The 22,448-nt window shown below is 36.6% G+C and overlaps 2 protein-coding genes across 2 annotated transcripts; both read left to right on the forward strand.

Moving 5' to 3' along the window:
• Positions 1 to 1,187: 1,187 nt before the first annotated feature.
• vsig10 (V-set and immunoglobulin domain containing 10) lies at positions 1,188 to 11,992 on the forward strand. Its single transcript, XM_028458477.1, has 9 exons — positions 1,188 to 1,445; positions 1,541 to 1,828; positions 4,304 to 4,597; positions 8,570 to 8,824; positions 9,043 to 9,327; positions 9,572 to 9,688; positions 10,788 to 10,800; positions 11,502 to 11,644; positions 11,726 to 11,992. The coding sequence occupies exons 1-9, from the start codon at positions 1,394 to 1,396 to the stop codon at positions 11,809 to 11,811; spliced, it is 1,533 nt and encodes a 510-aa protein (XP_028314278.1). The 5' UTR covers positions 1,188 to 1,393; the 3' UTR covers positions 11,812 to 11,992.
• A 127-nt stretch (positions 11,993 to 12,119) lies between these two features.
• Positions 12,120 to 22,042, forward strand: wsb2 (WD repeat and SOCS box containing 2). Its single transcript, XM_028458478.1, has 9 exons — positions 12,120 to 13,935; positions 14,067 to 14,235; positions 15,915 to 16,111; positions 16,202 to 16,333; positions 17,902 to 18,002; positions 18,297 to 18,493; positions 18,995 to 19,084; positions 19,379 to 19,495; positions 21,069 to 22,042. Exons 1-9 carry the CDS (start codon positions 13,887 to 13,889, stop codon positions 21,292 to 21,294), a joined length of 1,278 nt encoding a protein of 425 aa, XP_028314279.1. The 5' UTR covers positions 12,120 to 13,886; the 3' UTR covers positions 21,295 to 22,042.
• Positions 22,043 to 22,448: the final 406 nt, after the last annotated feature.

The raw sequence follows: 22,448 nt of genomic DNA on the forward strand, positions 1-22,448 counted from the left end.
AAAAACAAAAAACAAAGAACTGGTGTAAATACGTTGTGAAATGTGACAGAGTTTATCTTCCTAAAGAGCAGCAGGATGTGACACTGTTAGATGTTCTGTTAGATTAATAACTGAGATTTTAACGTCTACCACAGCGGAAGGAACCACGTACGTCACCATGAAAAATCAGCCAATCACTAGCACCACAAATATGCTGCGCTTTATAAAGTGTTAAAGGATGTAAAGTCTGCAACAAATGTGTCTAATAAGTCATTAGTAAACACCAGAGAACAACATGAGTGAGCATGAGAAATTTAAAGAAAATATGTATTAAAATAAAATGTTAATGTCTAACTTAAAGACAAACAATCTGAAATTAACAGTAAATATGAAACGTGTTGACTTGTATATAAACTGTAAGTATATTAAATAAACACGTGTGCTTCATATATACACATTTCTGTTTTTATTTAGGTTGTTTTTAATTTAGGAATTAGAGCTGGGCGTTATATCGAGATTCAAGATGTATCGAGTTTTCTATTTTGGCGATATAGAAAACTATAATATTTCATATATATATATATTATAGCTTATTATGTATCAAAATACTAGTTTTAGGAGTCGCTGCTTTTACTTCTCAGAACAACATGTAAAGCTCAGTTAGATGATTAATGAGTGCACATATTGATCTTCTTTTTGTTAATAAATTTCCCTGTGTGGTATTTTGCATCAGCAAATTTAACCCAGAATTGTCTTTCTGGTGAGACTTTATTTGATAAAATTATCGAGGTTTATATCGTATATCACCATTTTGAGAAAATATATTGAGATATGAGTTTTGGTCCATATAACCCAGCCCTAGTAGGAATGTTCACAGCATTTTAATGTGAATAAAGGTCAACCTACCAGATTATAATCACATAATTATATTTAGTAAGTGGTTGACAAGTGGGTATTTTAGATTTCTTGTACACCTATATTAAAATATAAGGGATACTAGAGCTTGGTTGGGCGGGTGGGACGGCTGGTAGTGGGCGCCAGAAAATTTCCCTTATTTTCAAATCCAAAACTTGACAGGTATGCATTAGATGGCTTTCTGACAGGTGTGGTGTCTTTGTTTCCTGCTCTATCAGTATCCGTGTAGCAGGTGGTGTGCCTGTGTCTTTAAAAAGGTACATTCAGGGTGTGGTCTCTCGCTGCCTGTTTCCGGGTCAGCTTTTCTCCGGTAAACAAAACGTAAACCGCCAAACCAAACGTGAAGCGCAGCGGCACGAGCGCCGTCACCTGTGCTGCGTTCACAGACGGGCATGGTGGGCGGACAAGTGGCCACTGTGTCGTCAGTAATCAGTCAGACAGGTTTGGACGGGACGCCCTTTGTTTACTTTGATTCTGAAGGCGATGTAGGAGAGTTACGATGCAGATATTTGCAGCAGTAGTTTTCCTGCACCTGTCTTTATGTGCCACAGGTGAGTTGTGACACTTTTTTTTTTTTTTTTTTAAATGTATTTCATATGTGTTGATTACAACAGGTGAATGAAAAGTTTATGTTTCTATTTCACAGGAGAAGCAGTTTCAGGCCCAACAGAAACGACCGTGACAGCCGCACCGGGCGACATCGTCCTACTTCCTTGTTACACCGTTGGTAACGTAACACCGTCCCTGACGACATGGAGGAAAAACGGAGAGGAAGTCATCATCAGCTCCACAGGTGACCACCGGCTCAGTGTGGAGCCTGAAGGCAGCATGGCCATCACTGGCGTGCAGCGTGGAGACGAGGGCAGATACGAGTGCTCCTCCTTTCTACCGGGAAACAGCAGCTTCCAGGCGGCTGTGCTGCTCCAAGTGACCGGTGAGTGAACTCTTTGCCCCCCCCCTGTGTAATATTAAGGGTTAACAGTGGGAACTGGAAGAGGATATTCACATTACTGGGACAGACAAACTTGTTTTTCGACATGTCCCAGACAGGTCACGTGGCTGCAGGTGAGTCATGTTGAGCAGTGTTTTTCAACTCTTTTTACGAGTCAAAGTACAGTTTTCTAAATTTAAAAAATACCAAGGCACACTACCGACCAAAATTGAAAAAAAAAAAAATTATAATAAAATAATTAAACTTTACAGCCTATATTAACAATATACAGTCATTCATATCAAAGTGTAATGAATAGGAATCAAATTAACGCAGCTAAAAAAGCTATTAATGATATTTAATATTTCTTCTTTCAAAAAAAAAGTGTAATTTACAATCTGTAGTCTTAAAATATTCTATTGTTTATTTAGAAAGACAAATTTCCATCACAAACATTCAAAACAATTTTGTCACTCCCAAATATAGAAAACGATGGATATATTTAAATTTAAGTGATTCCGTCTATTCTGCTGCTCCGTGGTTTTTTTTTGTTTTTTTTTCCCATATTGTACTATATTACGGTTGAAAACAAAGAGAAACAGATCATGACTGGGAAACACACCCATTCATACCAACGCATTCTTGGGATGCCCTGATACAACTTTTTCACTTCCGATACGATACCGATATTGTAGCCTAGATTATTGGCCGATATCGATCCGATACAATATCAGCACAAATCATACACACTTTTATTACTTATTTTGTAGTGTGGAATGTTAGAAAAAGCTTGATCGAGTGATGTTACTCAAACAGAGAACAATAGTCATCAATTCATGTTCACTTCAGTTATTTTTTACTGTCAGTATATGGTGGGAACAACTGAGGGGCGTGGACAAAAACAACAAAAACTTATCAGAGATTTTAGATGCAGCCCGATAAAATCCGATATTCGTTTTCTGGCTGATATCGGACCGATATCAATATCGGATCGGGACACCCCTAACAAATTCTCACAAAAACAGAGATGGTTTACCAAATGCACAAGTTAAATGAAATGAAATCAGATCGTCTTAGAACAGTTTTTTTTTAATAGGAATCAAATGAACAAACAACAAAAAATCTAATAGGATTTTTTGACGTTTCTTTTTTGTGTGCAGTTAACATTTAAAAGTAATTCTTATCAAAGTTCTGTGAATACAAATCAAACAAAAAAAAAAAACATCTGTCATACTTGACAAAAAAAACTACAATTTACAACTACAATTGAACTTTATTCTGTTAAATATTATTTTGTTTTATATAATGTATTTCTTATTATCATTTTATAATTATTATATATATATATATAATTCATTTTTGAATTATTATTTTTTCTGTTTTAAATATTTAGAGTGTCAGATAATTTATTAGTTTTCAAAATTGTTTTTGGCAACAATAAGGTAAATTTGAATAATTTCCATCATGATGTGGAGGTGCAGGAAAGTACCTGAACTTCTATTACTGATATATCATACTGCAGAGTATTTCATTCACAAGTGTAAATGTTAAATAATTAATCCATGTTTTTCACATTTTTTAAACAAGTTGAAAATATTTTTGAAAAAATGTAAAAATTTGTCTGACATAAACCTGCTATAAAAAAATGGCTAAGTCTGGTTTTGTTTGTGTGATATTTGGATATTTACTGGAAAATTCTCAGGTGAATTAAATCATAAAAACATTGTCCATAGTTTTATTTTATATTTTATTACCCAAAAGTGTAATCTGTGCTATTATAATATACAATATGCAACTTCATTTACTTATTTTTTGTGTATTGAATACTTTGTTTCTTTCAATCTTAATTATTTAAAGTGTTTTTATATTCTTAAATAAAGACACTAAGGCAAAAATGGCAGTTTGTTTACACATAAAAACATAGCGGTCATACATTTACAACATTGAAGTGAAGTTTAGGCTGTTTTACGAGTTGTCCTTGAACACACCACCGTCTCCTACAAACCTGTACCGTTGAATTAAAAATTAAAACTGTGGAAAATATTGGTCTTTATAATTTAATTCACCTAAAAATGTCCCCGTAAATATCCAAATATCACACAAACAAAAAAAGATTTTGCCAATTTCTCATTTTAATTCTAAAACATTAAAACGCAGTTTATCTGGATTTACTTTTTCCTGTATTTCCGTTTTGTTTTTAAATCAGTAAAACAAAAATATAATTTTTTTTAAAAATTTGGTTTGAAAATAGAATAACCAAAGAATGAACTACACATAGATGCAAATGCAGCACATTAATGGAATGGGAACTATCCCAACATATTGTTTTCCTAAACTGAAACTCTGAGTCTGAAATTTTTACCTCAATTCATAAATTTGAATTTAATAAAATATTGTAATTGCTCTGCTACAAATGAATCGTGTTCACTGTATAGATTTCATATTAATAATGCACTGTGTGTGTTTTTTTACGTCTAGTTGGGCCTGATAATATATCGACGTCTGTTGGCGGCCCAGTGACCACGCTGCCTAATGGGACGCTCTTCACTACTCGGGGCTCCTCCGTCTCTTTCATTTGCTCTGTCTCCTCCTACCCTGCTCCAAACCTGAGCTGGTCTTTCAGGAACGAATTGTTGGTGTCTACCTTTAGATCATCGCTGGTTTTTAACATAGAAAATATTCAACCGAGAAACCAAGGCTTCTACAATTGCAGAGCTCACAATATAGTGTCCCATCTGACCGGCAATAGAAGCACAGAGCTGCTGGTTTACTGTGAGTATACATGCGTTTTGTTCTGAAGCAGTAAAGACTTTTTAATGTCTGATATTTTTTTTTTTATTTTGGTGTCCATTACAAACAAGATCAGGTTTTATAGAACTGGTACAGTGCCTGTCGGAAGTATGTGTTCATATAGTAGGGGTTTAAGTAGAGTTGTCAATTATGGCCAAATGAGTATGTGTTTAAAGGTTGGATGTACAAAGAGGTGTACATACTCTGTACTCTGTAATGTTATAAAGGGGTTTATGTGTGGGTGCAAAGTAAAATAGCGTGTACAATTTCCCTGGTTTAATTCTATGGGACATGAACATGATGAATTGATAAATCAAGTTTGCACCAATGCGGCGAATTGGGTAGAATCTAATAAAAGACATATAAATTCGTACAAATAAAACTATGTATTTAGCATTCAACATTTCTGAGTGCAGGGGTGCTTATCATCTAAGGCTAGTAATTAATATACAGACAGATGTAACTTAGCGAGCAGACTGAGAATAACTTCATCTATAAATGTTGCGTGCGTGGGTGCGTTGATTTACATTTTCATAGACTTAGAATGGGTACACGGGCAGAATGCACAAGTCACGTCCACATGTGTGCTAAGTTTGCAAACGCTTTAATGTGCATATACATTACAGTGTATGCACACATACGCCACACCTGAATGTGCACCAAACAAACATAAATATATCAGTCACACGTAGACGCAGGTGTGGCGTGAGTGAAGCTATAGCGATCAGGTGCGCTTCTATGGTGAGTGGATAGTGCCACTGCTAACGTATCGATCACCGTCTACGTGACATGTAAACGCGGTGATTTCAAAATAAAATGAAATTGAACATTTTGAAACGTAATCACCAAATAAGTCCAAAATAATGGATGCCCACACTCGGCGCGTGTGCAAGCTTTTCAAAAAGTTTCAGCTCTAACAGACACCGCGTCAATGAGATATTCGCTCCACAAACGCACACGGTCCTGTAATTAATAGATGGATGATTCCAGTTTATCCCATAAATGATATAAGGTATTTGAATTAATCTCTCCTCCATACTGCTTGTTGGAGATTATTACTTATTATTATCACATAATCATGTGGATGTAGTTGTTTAGGACTCACATCTAATTGAATTCATTAAAAAAAAAAAAAAAAAAATCAACAGGAGGATCTCACGGAGAATTTCTTTTGTTACAGAGGCTCGAGAAATAATACAAATGTAAAGAAGAAACACTTAACAAAGAAAAGAAAATGTACATAATTAAGTAAAATACTGTACACATTACAGAAGAGAAATAACAATAATAATACAAATGTACAAATTAATTTCCATGTAGGGCACTGGTCAATTAAAGTTATTTCTGTGTGTAACACGTCTTAAAAGTGAAACTCAACTCCTTGGTTATTGCTGACCTGCCATTAGGTGGAAATTAGAAAAAAAAAAAATTGTCTTGATTATGGGCGGGGCTCCTGGAGCAGTTAAGACACGCCCAGTCTAGACTATAAAATCTCCAATGAACAATATATGCTTGTTAACTAGCTACTTATTACTCAATAAACTTCTCTATTCACAATTTTCTCAATCCAACCTACTCACCACAAGTGCACACTGCATAGTCTACAGATGGTAGTTCCTATAGGAGGGGTGAAGGGGTTTTGTTACTCTTTAACATTATTAAAGATCAGGCTCAGAATCAATGCAACATGAGACGTTTATTAGAATACAAGCACACAAAAGTGTTTGGTAACTCTGGAGCAATAACATCTGCTTTTAGGTTACAGATTACTGTCTAATATTCACAAGTTTACCATCATGTCAAACTAGACTATTGTTTGGAATTGTTTGAATAGGTGTGTCAGGTGTATGTTTGAGTCCTCCACTTCTATAGAGGTAGATTTGTGTCTTTATTATTCAATCAAAAAAAGTTTTACTTCAGTCAAAAAATGTTTATTTCAATCAAAAAAGTTTACTGAAATCAAAGACAAGTTTACTGAAATCAAAGACAAGTTTACTTCAATCAAAACATGTTTACCGTACTTCAATCAAAAATGTTTATTTCAATCAAAAAAATGTTTATTTCAATCAAAAAAAATGTTAACTTCAGTCAAAAAAGTTTACTTTAATAAAAAATGCATATTTTCAGTCAAAGAAAAAAGTGTTCATATGTAAAAAAAAATCAGTAATCTGTAACCTAAAAGCAGATGTTATTGCTCCAGAGTTACCAAACACTTTTGTGTGCTTGTATTCTAATAAACGTCTCATGTTGAATAATAAAAACAAATTGACCTCCATACACACTACCACTAAACACACTTCTAAACTATCTCTACTTTCACAGATCATAGTTATAATTGAGAAACAACAAAGAATAGTATTATAGTTATTAGCAGTGTTGCTCAGGTATTCAGGTAAATAAAAGGGAAAATATTAGTGAAAAGAAACAATAATGCGTGCCCTATTTTCTATTAATAACATTACACTTAATCATGTATTGACACACCTTTGTGTGACTAACTGTGATATTGCATAAGTTCAACAATCTTTGGCTTCCGAGGTGAACACAACAATGTTATCAACAGGATCAGGAGGTAGAGGCTGGTGTGTAATCATGATAACGGGAGGATAAACAGTGTTTGCAATGCAGTCACATACTTCACGTGCACGTTGCCAACAACTTTCACTTGCATGTGCTGAAGCAGGCTTTTATTTTTTATAAGATAGCGTTGGCAGGAGCAACAGTAACGTGTTCTGCGTCTGTGTTGTTTATTATTTTAGTCTGAATGAGGTTAATGGTTCTAAAACAACAGGATGTTTGGATAACGAAGTTAAAGGGGGAGAGAGTAGTTAATTATTGACTATTCAAAGGGACTTTTATCATTTATCACTAAAGCTAAAGTTAGTGCTGCTTCGTTCATGCATGGAATAAACAGGAAGCTCGAATCCCTCCTGAGATTTTACTTAATCACTCACTGAGGATCTTTTGGTTTACACACACTCTCCAGACAGGCCGGTTTCATCTTTTTCATTTTCTAATTATCTTACTTTGGCGAGCCCGTGTGAACTCGAGCCTCCACTGCCTGTCCTTAGCTGACAGGAGTGTCACCCACTTACTAGGCTTTTTACTGCCATTACTTATTATATATCAAGTGACCAGGAAGCATAGATTAAAGATTCTCACATCTCTGGCACATATATATCAATAATTGTATAAATACAATTATTTTTATATATATATATATATAATTGTATTTATTTTTAATTGCAGCAGTGTCCTTGTGCCTTGGGGTTGCCTGAAATTTCTAGTAATATTAAAATTATATTTTTCAATTAAAAAAAAAAAAAAAAAAGTTTAGATTTGTATTTATTTATCTATTTTACACAGTTAAAAAAACCAGTACATAATATTACAGAAATAGATACGGTATACAGTGAGAAAAAGTCATGTGATATAAAAATGGGGTCATGACAAGAAAAAAGTTGGAAACCACTGCCTTAGACTAGATTATAATATTGTTACAAGTTATTTTTGAACCATCACATGTTTTTTTTTTTCCAAAAAAAGGAGAACTTCTTTTGATGGAGGAAGAGAGTAGAGAGGTGGTGGGGAATCACAAAATCAGACACGAGAGATTTTAAGAAAACTCTCTAGAGCAGGGGTTCTCAAACTGGGGTCATTTCTACTACAAAGACCTTAAATATTTAAGTTTAAACATTCAAAAAATGAATAGATAATTCCATTTAGTGCAACAGAAGGCATTAAATTATGTTTAATTGACATAAGGATTCTGGAACCAAAAGGTTGAATAGTTCATAATTTGGGGGTCGGGACCAAAACCCAAATGTGGGTCACAGACCTGTTTTTAGTTAAGTAAGCAGTGCTGTGCTTTTATTGTGAAGGGGATTTCTTTTGAAGCAGTACATTAGTGTGTTGTTGTTTGAAGCTCCTGCTGCCTGTGTTTGTTTGACCCAGACGTCCCAGAGAGACACCCAGAGTGCACGTGGACGCTTGCACAGGATCCCTCCATCATCCACTTCAGCTGCTCCTGGTTTGGAGCGTATCCACCACCGAAGCTACGCTGGGAGGGCGCGGCTGATTTCCAGGAGGCTGATAGCCTGTCTGTGGCCTGGAACCGCTCGCTGCTTTCTGACGGGCAAACGATGAAGTGCTCGGCCCGGCACCAGCTGCTAGGCCCCGGGGAAGAGAAAGGGTGTTCCTTTATTTTGAGTAAGTACTCCCTTAGATTGTGTTCCTGCTGCATTTTAATTACAACACTGGAAGCCTTTATTGCACAAGGGTCAAACTCAAGGCCTGACCCTTAGCATCCAATATGGCCCACAGGAAAAAAATATTCTTAGTTTCTTGAATGCATCTGGCGACCCCATGGTTGAGAACCCCTGATACAGAGTATCTTAAATAGTTAAGCAGTGTTTCTTCTTCTCCAGGTCTTCCTTATCCTGAGGGTGATCCACTGGTGGCGGCACTGGAGGGCACCAACTTGACTCTAATCTGCAACGAGGCCAAATCTTTACCACCCGCCCAGAAAACATGGAGCAAAGGAACTGAGCAGGGGAAAATCCAGTCGGGGTCCAAGTACATTGTGTCGGAGGAAGGCAGCGCTCTGAAGCTGACTATAGTCAACGTCAGCAAGGACGACGAAGGCATCTACTTCTGCCTGAGTGAAAACATACTGGGTGTGCGTGAGCTGGAGGTTTACCTCACAGTTAAAAGTGAGTTTGGGACCATTCTGGAAAACTTTAGGTTACTCTCATAACCCCGGTTCTATGAGTAATACAGTATGAGTGAAATATTATGAAATGGAACATTGTGAGGCATAAAATGTCAGTCTGTTAAGAACTGAACAGATGGTCCTGTCTATACATGAAGCAACTCTGCCTCTGCAATGCTGCTCCACCTGTTGACCCGCCTATCTTTCTGCTGAGTAACTCTATTCTCTTATCTTGGTGTTTACAGCTGCAGCCTCCGCTTACACCGGAGGGATCATCGGCGTCTTTATCGCAGCGCTCATCGTGGGATCAACTGTGATTTTGGCTAAATTTCTGTACTCCAGCCGACACCGCATCTGCCTCGGTACATTCTACTACACTTTACACCATAAGCATTGACAGCACAAATGTGAATCATTGAGTTATTTGTGATGGAGATTTCTCTGCTCCAGCACACACCAGCCTTCTAAATCAGGGGTTCTCAACCTTGAGACACTGGGAGGGGGTTGCCAGATGCCTTTAAGAAGCTAAGAACATTTTTTGAACAATTTGTGCCTATTTTACCCTTTTTCTGCGACTTCACCAAACTTGCCATATTTTCATTATTTCATTATTTTCATCACATTTTCTTGCCATATTTTTGCTCCTTTTAATACATTTTCACTACATACTCTCATTCAATAAATTTTTGTCACTTATAAACTCTTTCCGCCACTTTTCCCACCTAAGGTTGCATATGTTGATCCATTATTGTCGCTTTTAACCTCTTTTCACCATTTTTCATGCTTATTTTTGCCAATTTAACCACATTCATGATTTGTCGTTCCCATTATTTGACAATTTAATTGTTCATACTAATTGTTGCAATATTGACACTTTGAACCCTTTTTACCACATTTTCTGCCTGTTTTTTGCCCACTCTAATTTGGAACTTTTAACCAATTTTTGTACTTTTTAAAATCTCATTTCACCATCTTTTCCACCATTTTTGGTCACTTTTAACCCATTTTATTTCTAATTAAAACAAGGATTTACATCTTTAAGATGACTATATACACAATGGCACAAATAATAATTTTCCTAGATAACAGTGGATATTAATCAGATAAATAAATCATTGTGGTTTTCACAGATTCATAAAACAATGGACCATCATTTTGCTGACTTTATGGATCGCTCCCAAAAATCTCTCCCTTTTATTCCCCCTCATAGATGGACCTGTCCCCACATGTTTTTGAATATTCATGTCTGTGTTCAACCACCTTCAGGTACAGTGGGGGTCCCCGGTCACTGGCACCTTTATTTTGGGGGTCACGGGCTGAAAAGGTTGAGAACCACTGCTCTAAATGATACAGAATGATGACAATATATGGATTCCTATTTGTTGAAATATGCTTCACTTTGAGTTTAATGTCTCTAAGAAATGGATGAATATTGATTTTGTATTTTTCATTTTGTTTCAGGAGGAATCTGTGAGTAAGTACCACTCATTCTATTACAATTTAAAATATTCCAGCACTTACTATTATAAACAGACTCGATTAGTGCAGCTGATACACATGGACACAAATATTCAATGTAATCTGACCATCTACAACAGACATGGGCATGCACAATGCACACTCAATATTAGAAAAAAATATACAAAACTGGAACAAAAAAAAACACAATAAGAGAGAAATATACAAAATTACTCCAAAATGCACAAAACAACAAAACATTTTTGAAAAATATACAAAACTAGAATGACAAAAACACAAAATGAGAGAAATATACAAAATGACAACAAAAACACACAAAACGACTTCCAAAATGCACAAAAACAACAAAAGCACATTTTAGAAAAATATACAAAATGGGAAAAATTTTAGAATATACAAAACAAGAACAAAAGCACCAAATGAGTCAAAATAACTCATAAAATGCACAAAACAGTAAAAACACAAAATTTGAGAAAAAATACACAAAACTACAACAAGAAAACACAAAATAAGGAAAAATATACAAAATAACAAAAATACACAAAATGAATCAAAGTACACAACAAACGGCAACTAAAATGTTTATGCTAAATGCTGACACTCGTATGATGATGTGGCCCACGGATAAGGAACCAGTGTGAGTAATTTTCTATCAGGCAGCTTTTACTAGTGAATAACCTAATGTTTTGTTACCAGGCAGACGGATGAGGACAGAGGAGACGTTCTGAGTCTGGTGGAGTCGGACGATGAACAGATTTTTCAGGACTCTGTCCCTTATCTGCCTCCTTTAACCAACGGGGGCCACACAACACTGGTGCAGATACATCGGATCCCGTCAAGTAGGAACCAACTTTCACATGTTTTTTTATTTATTTAATTGTGTAAGTTATGGGAACCCTAACTAGGTTTTTGTTGCCCAGGTGATCACGAGGACGTTGAAAATGCTGAAACCAACCTAGAGCAGCTGGAGGACACAGAAGAGTCTGAGGATCTGGTCATATTTTAGATACGAGGTGCACTCGGATTCATGTGGAGTTTGAACTAAGTACAAATGTTCCCCAGTGAGACTGTGAAGAACTTGGTGGAAAGCTAGGAAGAAAAAAAATTGTGAAATTATTTTTTATTAAGATGGATTAATTTGTAAAGAATTTTAAAAGTGTGCAGTAAATGTGTTTTTTTGGAACGTGTGACCTGTTGCATCTATGTATTTGTTTTGTGATGTTACATTCTCACTCTTTATTGTAGTGCATGTGTCACACGTTCATACTTCATCTCAGAGGTTGGAATCAGTGATCAAACTGTCTAAAAATGCAGGTGAGCCTTTTCATTGGCTACGTCACGTGTGTAATTAACTCCTAGTTTGAATTCCTATAGTTTTACATCATGTGTCATTGAAACCAAATGTCCAACCTCAGTTATTTAGATGGAAACTTGCCATTATTTCATATTGAATAAATATAACGTACAATAATTATTTTTAGTAAATGGCTAGGCAACTCTTTAATCATGGATAAGACCATTTACACTAATCCTTGCTTAATATTTAAAGTTGGACATTAAATCAGTGTTTTAAAAAAAATAAATTAAAAAAAAACTTCGAGAAAAATGTTTCTGGGGTCACCAGAAATTTGTGATATACAAACAAGGTCACAACCCAAAAAAGGCTGAAAACCACTGCATTAAATGTTTTCATCTGACATTAAAGACAATGAAGGCCTCGTCGTTCAATAAATCAAAGATAAAAAAAATGTTGAGCGTTGCTGGAAATTTCGTTTCAATCTCTTCGGTTTGTTAACATTGTCAGAAATGTCTCACTCATTGCATTGTGGGACCAATGCATAGAAGTGGTTTTACTTCATTCTTCCTGCGATTTCTTGTGTTTGGCGCTAAAAAAATCTGCCAAAGTGACTACCCAACACATTTCTGGTGTTTTCACAGACTGAAAGTAGAGGTAATACCATGGCGGATGTTTAGTTTAAAGCACATGGAAAGATCCGAATTCGGCCGAAATCGAATGCCTGGCGTAGTGAAGTGATCTCACAGGGAATACTGGGAACAAAAATGGTTAAAGTGAATCGCCGTTCGCTTTATCTGTCAAAGAAACACTAGAAATCACATTAGGAATGATGTAAAAACACTTTAACGCATCCTTCTGTGGGACTCCACATCCCACGATGCAATGCGCAAAACTTTTATCAAAATGTCACTGAGAGAATACATCTTTATTGATCTGCAAACTAAAAAATAGTGTCTCCTGCAGCTGTTTGCCTAATTCACTGGTGGCAGTTCCAATACATTTTTCAGGGTTGAAGAATATTCAATGACCCAGAGGTGAGTGTTTCTCAAAATCCTTGCTCGAATAGGACAGTCTACGGAAGCTGATTAGGGCCCGTTTTGATGGATAAAATTATTTTGGGCAAATCAAGAATGATGTTGAGATTAAAGTTGAAATTTTGAAAATAAACTCAAAACAATTTATTGTGATAAAAGTCGAAGGTTTGATATTCAAGTCAAATCTAGGTTAAGGTATATTGAGTAAAAAATACAAAACAAAAACATGCTATATTAGCGAGAAAAATAGGCAAAACCAGAAAATAAAAACACAAAATGACTCCAAAAATATCACATTTGAGAAAAATATATAAATACGGCCCTTGGATCAAATACAATTCCATTTTGTGCCCCACACTGTGATACTGAAGGCTTGAGTTTGGCTTTGTAAACATTGCACTTTTGTAATCACATTCAAAAATGTGACTTAGATATTAATAAATGTATTAATTATGTGTGTGTATGACAGCTGTGATTAACTCAGTGTGTTGGGGGCGGGGCCAAGACTTACGTAAGGAGGTGAACGTGACTGCGTAGAGGAGCTGCTCAGTGGTTCTAGTGACTCACAGACACGGGGAGAGACGTCAGGGCTTGTGTCGGTTATTTCTCACACGGAGGACGGACAGACGGACTCGGCTGTTCGGGGTCATTTTCCAGCGCGTCCCCTAATGAGCAGTGGTGGTCCCTCTGTCAGCCCACATCCGGGAATTAACTGTGTGAAGCGGAGAATGTGAGGAGGGGGAAGCAGCGATGTGCTCCAGGGAGAACCGCGGAGAACCACCACCACCACCACCGACTTGTAAGTGACATATTTATCCGGTTGTCACGGTGACACTGCGGGGCCCGCACATTAGGACGAAGCATAATAATTAAAGAACAAGGACGTGGCCGCTGTCAAAGTGATATTCTACCATTTGTCCATCCTCTTAGCGACCGACCCGGCTCTCCTCCTGGAGCTGAAGACCAGGCGGCCTCCGTCCTTACTGGAGCGGGCGGGATGTGAGACCTGGAGCGTGGACTTCTCCCCAGACGGGGCCTGGTTCGCCTGGTCCATGGGACACGGCATCGTGTGGGTGGTGGCCTGGCCGCTCGACTCCGTGTAGGTTTCACCTGTTTACTTTAAATCTCCTACGCGGTGCGTTCACGCACGACTCGTACATTCTTCAAATGTTTTATTTATTTTTAACATTATTTAAACATGATGCACCAGATCCCGAACAAAAAAAACTATTGATCTTACATTTAACCATTATTATAGACAAAAAGGAGAGACACAGTAAATTACAGTATTACGTACTAAAATACTCTTTAATCCAACCTATAGCATACATACACACTGAGGGAGAACATGCAAACTATACAATACAAAGTTGGGGCTACACAGAGCAAAGGTCAGTGCAAATGCAGGTAATTGGATTTTCCGTTCAGGAAAGGACAGTACAGAATGACAAAAATATTATTTATATGGTTCTTTACTGCTTTTTTAAAAAAAAAAATAAATAAAAAGTTTCAAATTTGACATATATATATATATATTTTTTTATCAGAGTTAAGGAGGGATAAACAACCTTTTTAAAAATAAAACTAAAAAAAGTCGATTTTCACTTTCTCTTTCTTAAAACAAACAAGAAGGAAAAAAAAAATAAATACAAAAAACACCATTTTTCATATGCTGCGACCAAAGGTTGCCTTTTTCAAAGTAAGAGCACATCTGAGGACGCTGCTGTGTCTGGTTTGTACCTGTGAGTTTTTCTAGCCCAGGCTAAAATGTCTTTAGAACTTTACTAGGCTGGTAGTCTGCAGAAATCTCTGCATGTATACTACACTAAAGTGGAAGTGGTTTTTCCTCTAATCATGTTGTGTTCCCTGAGACACACCCTTTTATTGTTTCAAATAAAAACATACTGTTCCACATCCATAAGTGTCTGTTACACAACAGTGCCAAAATTCTTTCTCTGACACAGCATTGTCCTCAAACGCACTCTTACTTTGAAAACTAAAACTTCTGGTCGTACAATACAGGGAAAAAAAAGGGGAATTGTTCAGTTTTTTACCCTGAAAAAGAAAATCGCCTTGAATTTCAATCTTAATTTTTGAACTTTTAAATAAAAATCATCTAATTAATAATTTCATTGTTTTTTTATATCATTTTCTGAACATAAATTCCACTGACCAAAACATACAGGCAAGCAAATCACCATTTCTCTGTGAAGTGTTTGATCACTGCATGTCAGGGATGGGCTAAGTGTGGCAATCTGACAGCTAACCAGATGAAAAGCAGGCAATTATAACATGTGAGTCGCCCACAGTGCCTTAAATAATAGATGAAGAACACCAAAGCAGCATCGTCCTTATCTCATTGTGCATGTGTTGGACAGGGTGTGACACACATTTATGATGTTCCTTATGAGAGAAGGTCAGTCAGTCAAACGTTCTTGAGCTCTTTTAAAGAGTGACCTCATAAAGGTTAATTTTAAACAGCGGCGCGGCGTCACTGCTTTGTTCTTTTCTTTCTAGAAACCAGTTTGCTAATGGTTAAAAATGCACACGGGTGACATTTTTAGCTTAATTTGTCTGAAAGCTTGCTTGATTCTCATCTAAAAATTAGTGAATTTGTACATATTTAGTTATAATAATTACTGGTAATAAATGCAGTTGTTAATCTTTGGTCCTTTTGTTCTCACTTTATTACTTATTATTTATATTTTGTTTTCCTTGTAAAGATTTTGACCATCACCAGACCAATGTTTGTTTGCATTTCTGCTCTCTCGCCCACAGAGATGGTCAGGACGGAGAAATCGACCGAGGAGATAAAAGCTTCAGCTGTGGTCACCCAGTGTGGGGGCTCGCCTTTGGGCCCAGACCCTCAAAGTCCCAACGTATTGGAGGCAAAGCCTCTTCTAGAGGGAGTAAAAAACTGCTCCTGGCCACTGGTTTGGAGACCGGAGTGATCAAGATCTGGAACGTTCTGACAGGTTTGTACTTGTTTTTTTTGGTTTTTTTTATCTACGTTCTGTAGTTTCCTCTAAGGTATTTCTCAGCTAAATATTTTTCATGTGTTTTAGGTGAAGCTGTTATGGATCTTCATGGCCATGAAGGTGTGGTGAGAGACCTGGTGTTTCCTCAGAACGGGATGCTCATGCTCATATCGTCTTCAAGAGACAAAACTTTAAGAATTTGGGACCTGGCTCAAAAAGGTTTGACTGATTTAAATGAGTTTCAACTTAAAGAAGAACATTAAGCACATTTTGTATTGATTACATCAGGTTAAATAGTGACTTGCAAAGATTCCTTTAAGGAAACTATATACTGTACATGCTCTTTCACTTATTTATTAAACACAAGTTGGGGCCTATGATTGTCCGTGATTGTCAAAAACAGACGGAAAATACAGAATTCGCTTCCTGAAATGGAATTTACAATAATGCATTGGATTTTATATAGTGCATTATCACAGACACTCAAATAACTTTACAGACTTTCACTCCACACTTAGTGGTGGTAAGCTAGTGTTGTAGCCACAGCTGCCCTGAGGCAGACTGATGGAAGCGAGACAGTCATAGTGCGCCATCGGCCCCTCCGACCAACACTCACTCACACACTACGTTCATACTAGGCAATGTGGGTGAAGTGTCTTGCCCAAGGACACAATGACAGATACCACTGAGGCGACTGTCCCCCACTGTGGCCCCTGGAATTCTCAGTGGTCTCCATCCATCTACGAACCAGGCCCAGACCTGCTTAGCTTCTGTGATCGGGCAATGATAGGCTGGTAAAATGACAATATTGTTGTTTTTCTGTTTATTTTTTAAACAAAATCAAGCAGAAATTGTAATGTGACACTGAATATAGCCTCACATGCATGTATTGGAAAAATATCCTGCACTTGGATTTGTCTCTAAACAGGTGGTCAGAGACAGAAACGCCAATTCTTTAGTCCAGCAAGTTCATTTTTTCTTTTTTGAAAATAATGTGTTAAGGTTTCTTTTATTCAGATGACTTTTTTATGAGGTCAAATTGAAAGTTCTGTCAATTGCTAAAATTGAATGTAATGTGAAATGATTAACTTTATTTACTGAAATGGAAATATGACACTGACTAAACCCTCACTTTAGGTACAATATCAGCCATTCCACTATAATTGTGTGCTTGTTTTGGCATATTTCTGCTAAAATATGAAATGAATAACAATAGTAAACTCCAACCGTATTAAAAATGTTTGGCACAATTTAGGAAAGTTTTATTATTAGCCTGTAATGACATGTAATTAGGGAAAGGAAATATGTAAACAGGCAAAGTGGTGAACTCTGAAAGGGAAAATCTGAAGTTTTATAAAGTCTCATTTTGTACTCTCCAGATTTATGCTAATGTTACATTTGAACATTTCCAGGATTACTTGTACTTAAGTTTTAGTTTTGAATGGCAAATTTAAGATTTCAATTTCAGATTGTCCTTGAATGCACCATGAAACCATGACAATCTGCTATCCCAGCTAATTATATAATAAAATATTTATTTGTATTATGCTTTTCTGGAGGTGTGCAGTTGTATTTAAGCCCCATTTAATTAACAGTCTTATTTAATTATGTATGTTTTCTTTTCATTCAAAAATATTTATGGGGCATACAGTATGTTTATAAAAAAAAAGAAAGTTCCCCCTTGGGATGAATAAAATATATCTGATTCTGAAACTTGACCCGACTTAAACAGGGGCCGTTATCATTAGACACGGGTAAAAATCAATTGTTTTTGTTTTTTATGAAAGGTAAAAAGGTCCAAGTGCTCTCAGGTCATAAAGACTGGATCAGCAGCTGCTGTGTGTCCTCTGACTGCAGCATGATTGCATCCGTCGGCAGGTTTGACAGGGTGAGTTTTTCTATTATAGAAAACATATTAATCTTCCATAAAGGTTACATTATAATTGGTTTCATAGTCAATATTGATTTCTTTTTAATACATTGTTTTTTTATTACAAACGATTGAGGACCAATCATATTGTCTTTGTGTGTTTTTTTTTTTTTTTTTTAACCAAACACAGATGAACAAGATTTTATTTAATTTGATGATCACATGTTGTTAGTCAGTCTGTTGTTAAGTCCTGAAACTTTCCAAGAACCTAAACTCCACTCACACGCTGAGTTCCCCTATGGCTGTGTTCAGATGGTGTGTCTGTGGAGTCTGCGCTCCTACACCTTCATCAAGAACCTGACAGGAGGAACACATAAGACCCTGTACCTGATGTCCTCCTGTGACTTCTCTCCTGACGGCGCCATGTTGGCCACCGCCGCCTTCAGTGGCTCCAGCTGGTGGATCGACCTCTGGGACCCGTACACGGCAGAGAAACTGGCCACGCTGGCGTAAGTGTCCAAACCATCACCTCACACCAACAAATCTCTCACTGCTTGTTGTTCCCACTACATAGAAACAGGAAGTTGAGTTTACTTAAGTTTTATTACTACCAGCAGGACGTGGTAACAAAGGTAGAGGCGGGGAAGCGTAAACGTGTCAAACTGTTGCAGTCGGTGTTTATATCTGACACACAGAAACAAATGTGGAGAGTGACTCCTACAGCTAGAGAGTAATAATAGTGATCAGTTTTTATTTTGTGACCATTGTCACTGCTTAATCAACAACAAAAATACGTTTTTTCTTTTAATTCAGTTTTTTTTAACTATATATATATATATTTTAAATCTTATTTTAGTTTTGTTTCAATTTAAGATTTTTTTTTTTTTACATTTCAACTTTATTTCCAGAAAAAAAGGTGCATTATAAAGGTACAATGGGAAAAAAACAGAGCATTTTCCCCCCCTCACATTTAAGAATTTTTTTTAAATAAGTGTTTTATCTCTTTTCAGTGACTATTTTGAAGACTATGGACAAAATCAAATATCGGCGATACAATTCTCTCCGAACGGATTGAACTTGAGCATCGTAACTGACGACAGGTAAGCAGCTCATCACCTTTTTCAAAAGTGACTTTTTACACTGTCAGTCACTTTTATCACATTGTATTTTAAATATCATACTATATTAATTCCTCCTTTTTGCAAAAGTGTTTTTGGGCAGTTTTTTTCCACCTAAAAATTGCTAAAATAATGCTTAATTTAATAATTTTCCGACCATATGCAATTTAAATTGTCAGACTCTTTTTCCTGCCATTTAAAGCTTGACATTCCTGGTTTGTATTTATATTTTCCTCTCTACTCACAAACATTCACACTGCTGGTTTGTGTTGACAGAGCGCTGAGAATCTGGGAGCCAGGAAAGAGAGGAATGGTGATGCAAACCAAAAGAGACCGAGAGTCTAACGGGCTGTGCTGCAACTACCATCCACAAGGGGGCGTTGTTGCAACTGGGTAAAAAAATTTTTAAGTCAATTATTTTTTAAAGCGTTATTTCCATTTTCCACTCCATTGTTTGAGTGGGATAAACACAAGGTTTCTCGAAGTGTGTGTGTGTGCTCTGATAAGCTCAACACACACACATAATGATTCTGTCCCACCACTGATCTTCCTCAAAGCCTGAAATCTATTGTGATCAAACGAGATCCAACAACATGATTTAATGCTGTATTCTAACCCACTCAGTTCTCTGGATTTTCCCACCTCCTACTTGAAAAAGTGACTTGGAACGAGGGCTGAGCAATATTTCGAGAATCAAGATTTATCCAGTTTTCTATTTTGGCGATATGGAAAATTACAATATGGCCTATAATGATATAGTCTTATTTTATAGCTTATTTTGTATTAAAATACTCAGTTTAAGAGTTGCTGCGTTCACACAGTTTGATCAATCACTGAGTGTGTTCTAACCCAAACCTTCCTCTAAACAAGTCACACTATATTGAGAGATTTCTACGTGCTGCTGCTAAACTTGGTTTAACTCTGAGATCGGAAATTTTAACACAAAAATGCCAGATTCCGAGTTCCCTTGAACGCAGCATTACCCGGTGTCACGGACTGAGTTTACCTCATACTGAGATCAATTACTCAATTCAACTTTATTTATATAGCGCAAAATACAACAAAGTCATCTCAAAGCACTGAACAAAATATAAAGTCCGTAGTAAAAAAAGAAAGAGCATGCGAACTACTGGAAAATCCATTTTTGCTACTTCCGCTATGCTGAGTGAGTGACAATTTCATAACGTAATCTCAATACAAATAGGAATAGTTTATTCTCCAAAAGAACATGATTATAATATACATTGCAATAAATAACAGTTAACCTAATGTAACTTTACAATAATAGGCTGTTGTATTTATATAAATGAACAATCTGATCATGACAATCATGTTTTTATCATTGGTTGATTTATTTATTTATTTTTTTTAAATCGATGGTCGACCGATGTGATGTTTTAAGCATTTAAAAAAAAAAAATCAGTACCGCACTCTCTGTGTGGGATTGTACACGGCAATTCCAGCATGGGTACATCTGTTCGTAGCAGTCATTGTAAGATAATCTCAGGACGGAGGTAAACTCAGTCTGTGATGCTGGTTCTGTCAGTTCACTGCTTGACTGACATTCACTTACACGTCACAACTCATGGGATCATGAGAGTTGTCGGCTTTCCCCCCAAACATGAGATTTGGTTATAAATATTCAACAAGTTTAATATTTGATTGTCTGCATCAAAGTCGTTTCGAGGCTGATCATCGAGTCACATTAACTCTAAACACCTCAGAACACATAAAACATGAATTATCTGGGTTTGTCATCCTTGGTTCTCTGTGTGTACCCCACTTTAGGGAGAAGTTTTTCTATATTTAATATCTCTCTCTATATATATATATAATTATGCTTACTTTAAATCAGAGGCACTTGCTTTTGCTTCTGATAATCCACTTGAACACATCGAGCTGATGTGCAGCTGAAAATCTCATCAGCAAAATAAAAAGAGAATAACAAGGAAAACTCTCCTCCCAGCACCAGAGACGGACACGTGAGGTTCTGGAGGGCCCCCACGGTGGTGCCGAGCCTCTGCCACCTGTGCCGCTCCATCCTCCGCCACTCTACCTCCACCTACCAGATCGAGGCGCTGCCCCTCCCCAAGAGGATCTCAGAGTACCTCACCTACAGGACCATCCCCGAACGCCTGAAAACCTGCTGCTCCTCCTCCGATGACGAGGAGTGGGAGAGTCACACTGTTTAAACTTTAGACAGTGACCGGTTGCTAGGGGCGACCGTTGGTCTGTGATAAGCCACAACATTAAACCCTGCTGACAAATTCTGTGATTTGAGGATGCATTAAAGGACGGATGGAAAGTAGTTAAAGGGCATGTTACCAACTTTATCTTTAAAGGACAAAAAAACTACATAGAAATGATCTAGAGCTTCTATTACAGAGCAGAATAGTGCGGAGTCATTAGTGTGTAAGACAAAAACATGACAAATGCTGCTACCAGGTGCTTGCACTAATGTCTATGCTTATTTACCTGTTCGACTAATGCCTGTGCATTGTATTATTGCTATTTTTCCTCCTGCAGGAAACGTAATGGTGTTTAAAAAAAAAAAACATGCAGCTTTAATATTGTTGGACAATGTTAGATTACCAGAATAACAATAAAAAATAAGTAGTACCTTTAAAGATCAGCTCGTCAATTGAACCATCCAGGATCGTCAGAGGGCAGCTAACACAAGTGCCAGGTTATTAATGCCTCAAATCCCCAATAATATTAACGTCTTAAAATAAATTTTTTTTAATATTCTTAAAGAATTTAATTTTTTAATCCTTTTCTTTCCTGTTATCAGCTGCATGACTATAGTGACTTTACACATTTACAACCCCTATGTTCTACCAAATTTACTTACACTGTGATTTGTGAAAACTTTTATTTTTGGAATAAAAACTATATGTTTAAAATCATAACTTCCTGCTCTATTTACTAATGTTTGTGATTTTGAGACTTCAAAAAGTACAACTAAACCAAGTCCAAACTAAAAAAAAAAAAGCAGCAAGTGCAAAGCTTAACACCAACACTACACAGTTGGTTATAATGTTGTGGCTAATCAATACTCACTTTAATAAATAAAAGGCCTTCTTAAAGGGCAGCTAGATTGTGCACATAAACATATCTTAAGACCTACTTTGTGCACCTTTCAGTGAGGATTTCATATATTGCACTAGGCTGTAAAACTGATGCATTTAACCACTGATTACCTGACTTGAATAGCATCATTTTATATTAATTTATTATGTAAATAATATCCATGTTTGTCTTTTTAATCTTGTGTTTACCATTATCACTGCACAATATGTACCACTGCTGGTAATTGTTCATAGGAAAAAAAAAGTTAAAAAAAAAA

This window comes from Gouania willdenowi, chromosome 9 (assembly GCF_900634775.1).
Source record: "Gouania willdenowi chromosome 9, fGouWil2.1, whole genome shotgun sequence".
Classification (NCBI taxonomy): domain Eukaryota; kingdom Metazoa; phylum Chordata; class Actinopteri; order Blenniiformes; family Gobiesocidae; genus Gouania; species Gouania willdenowi.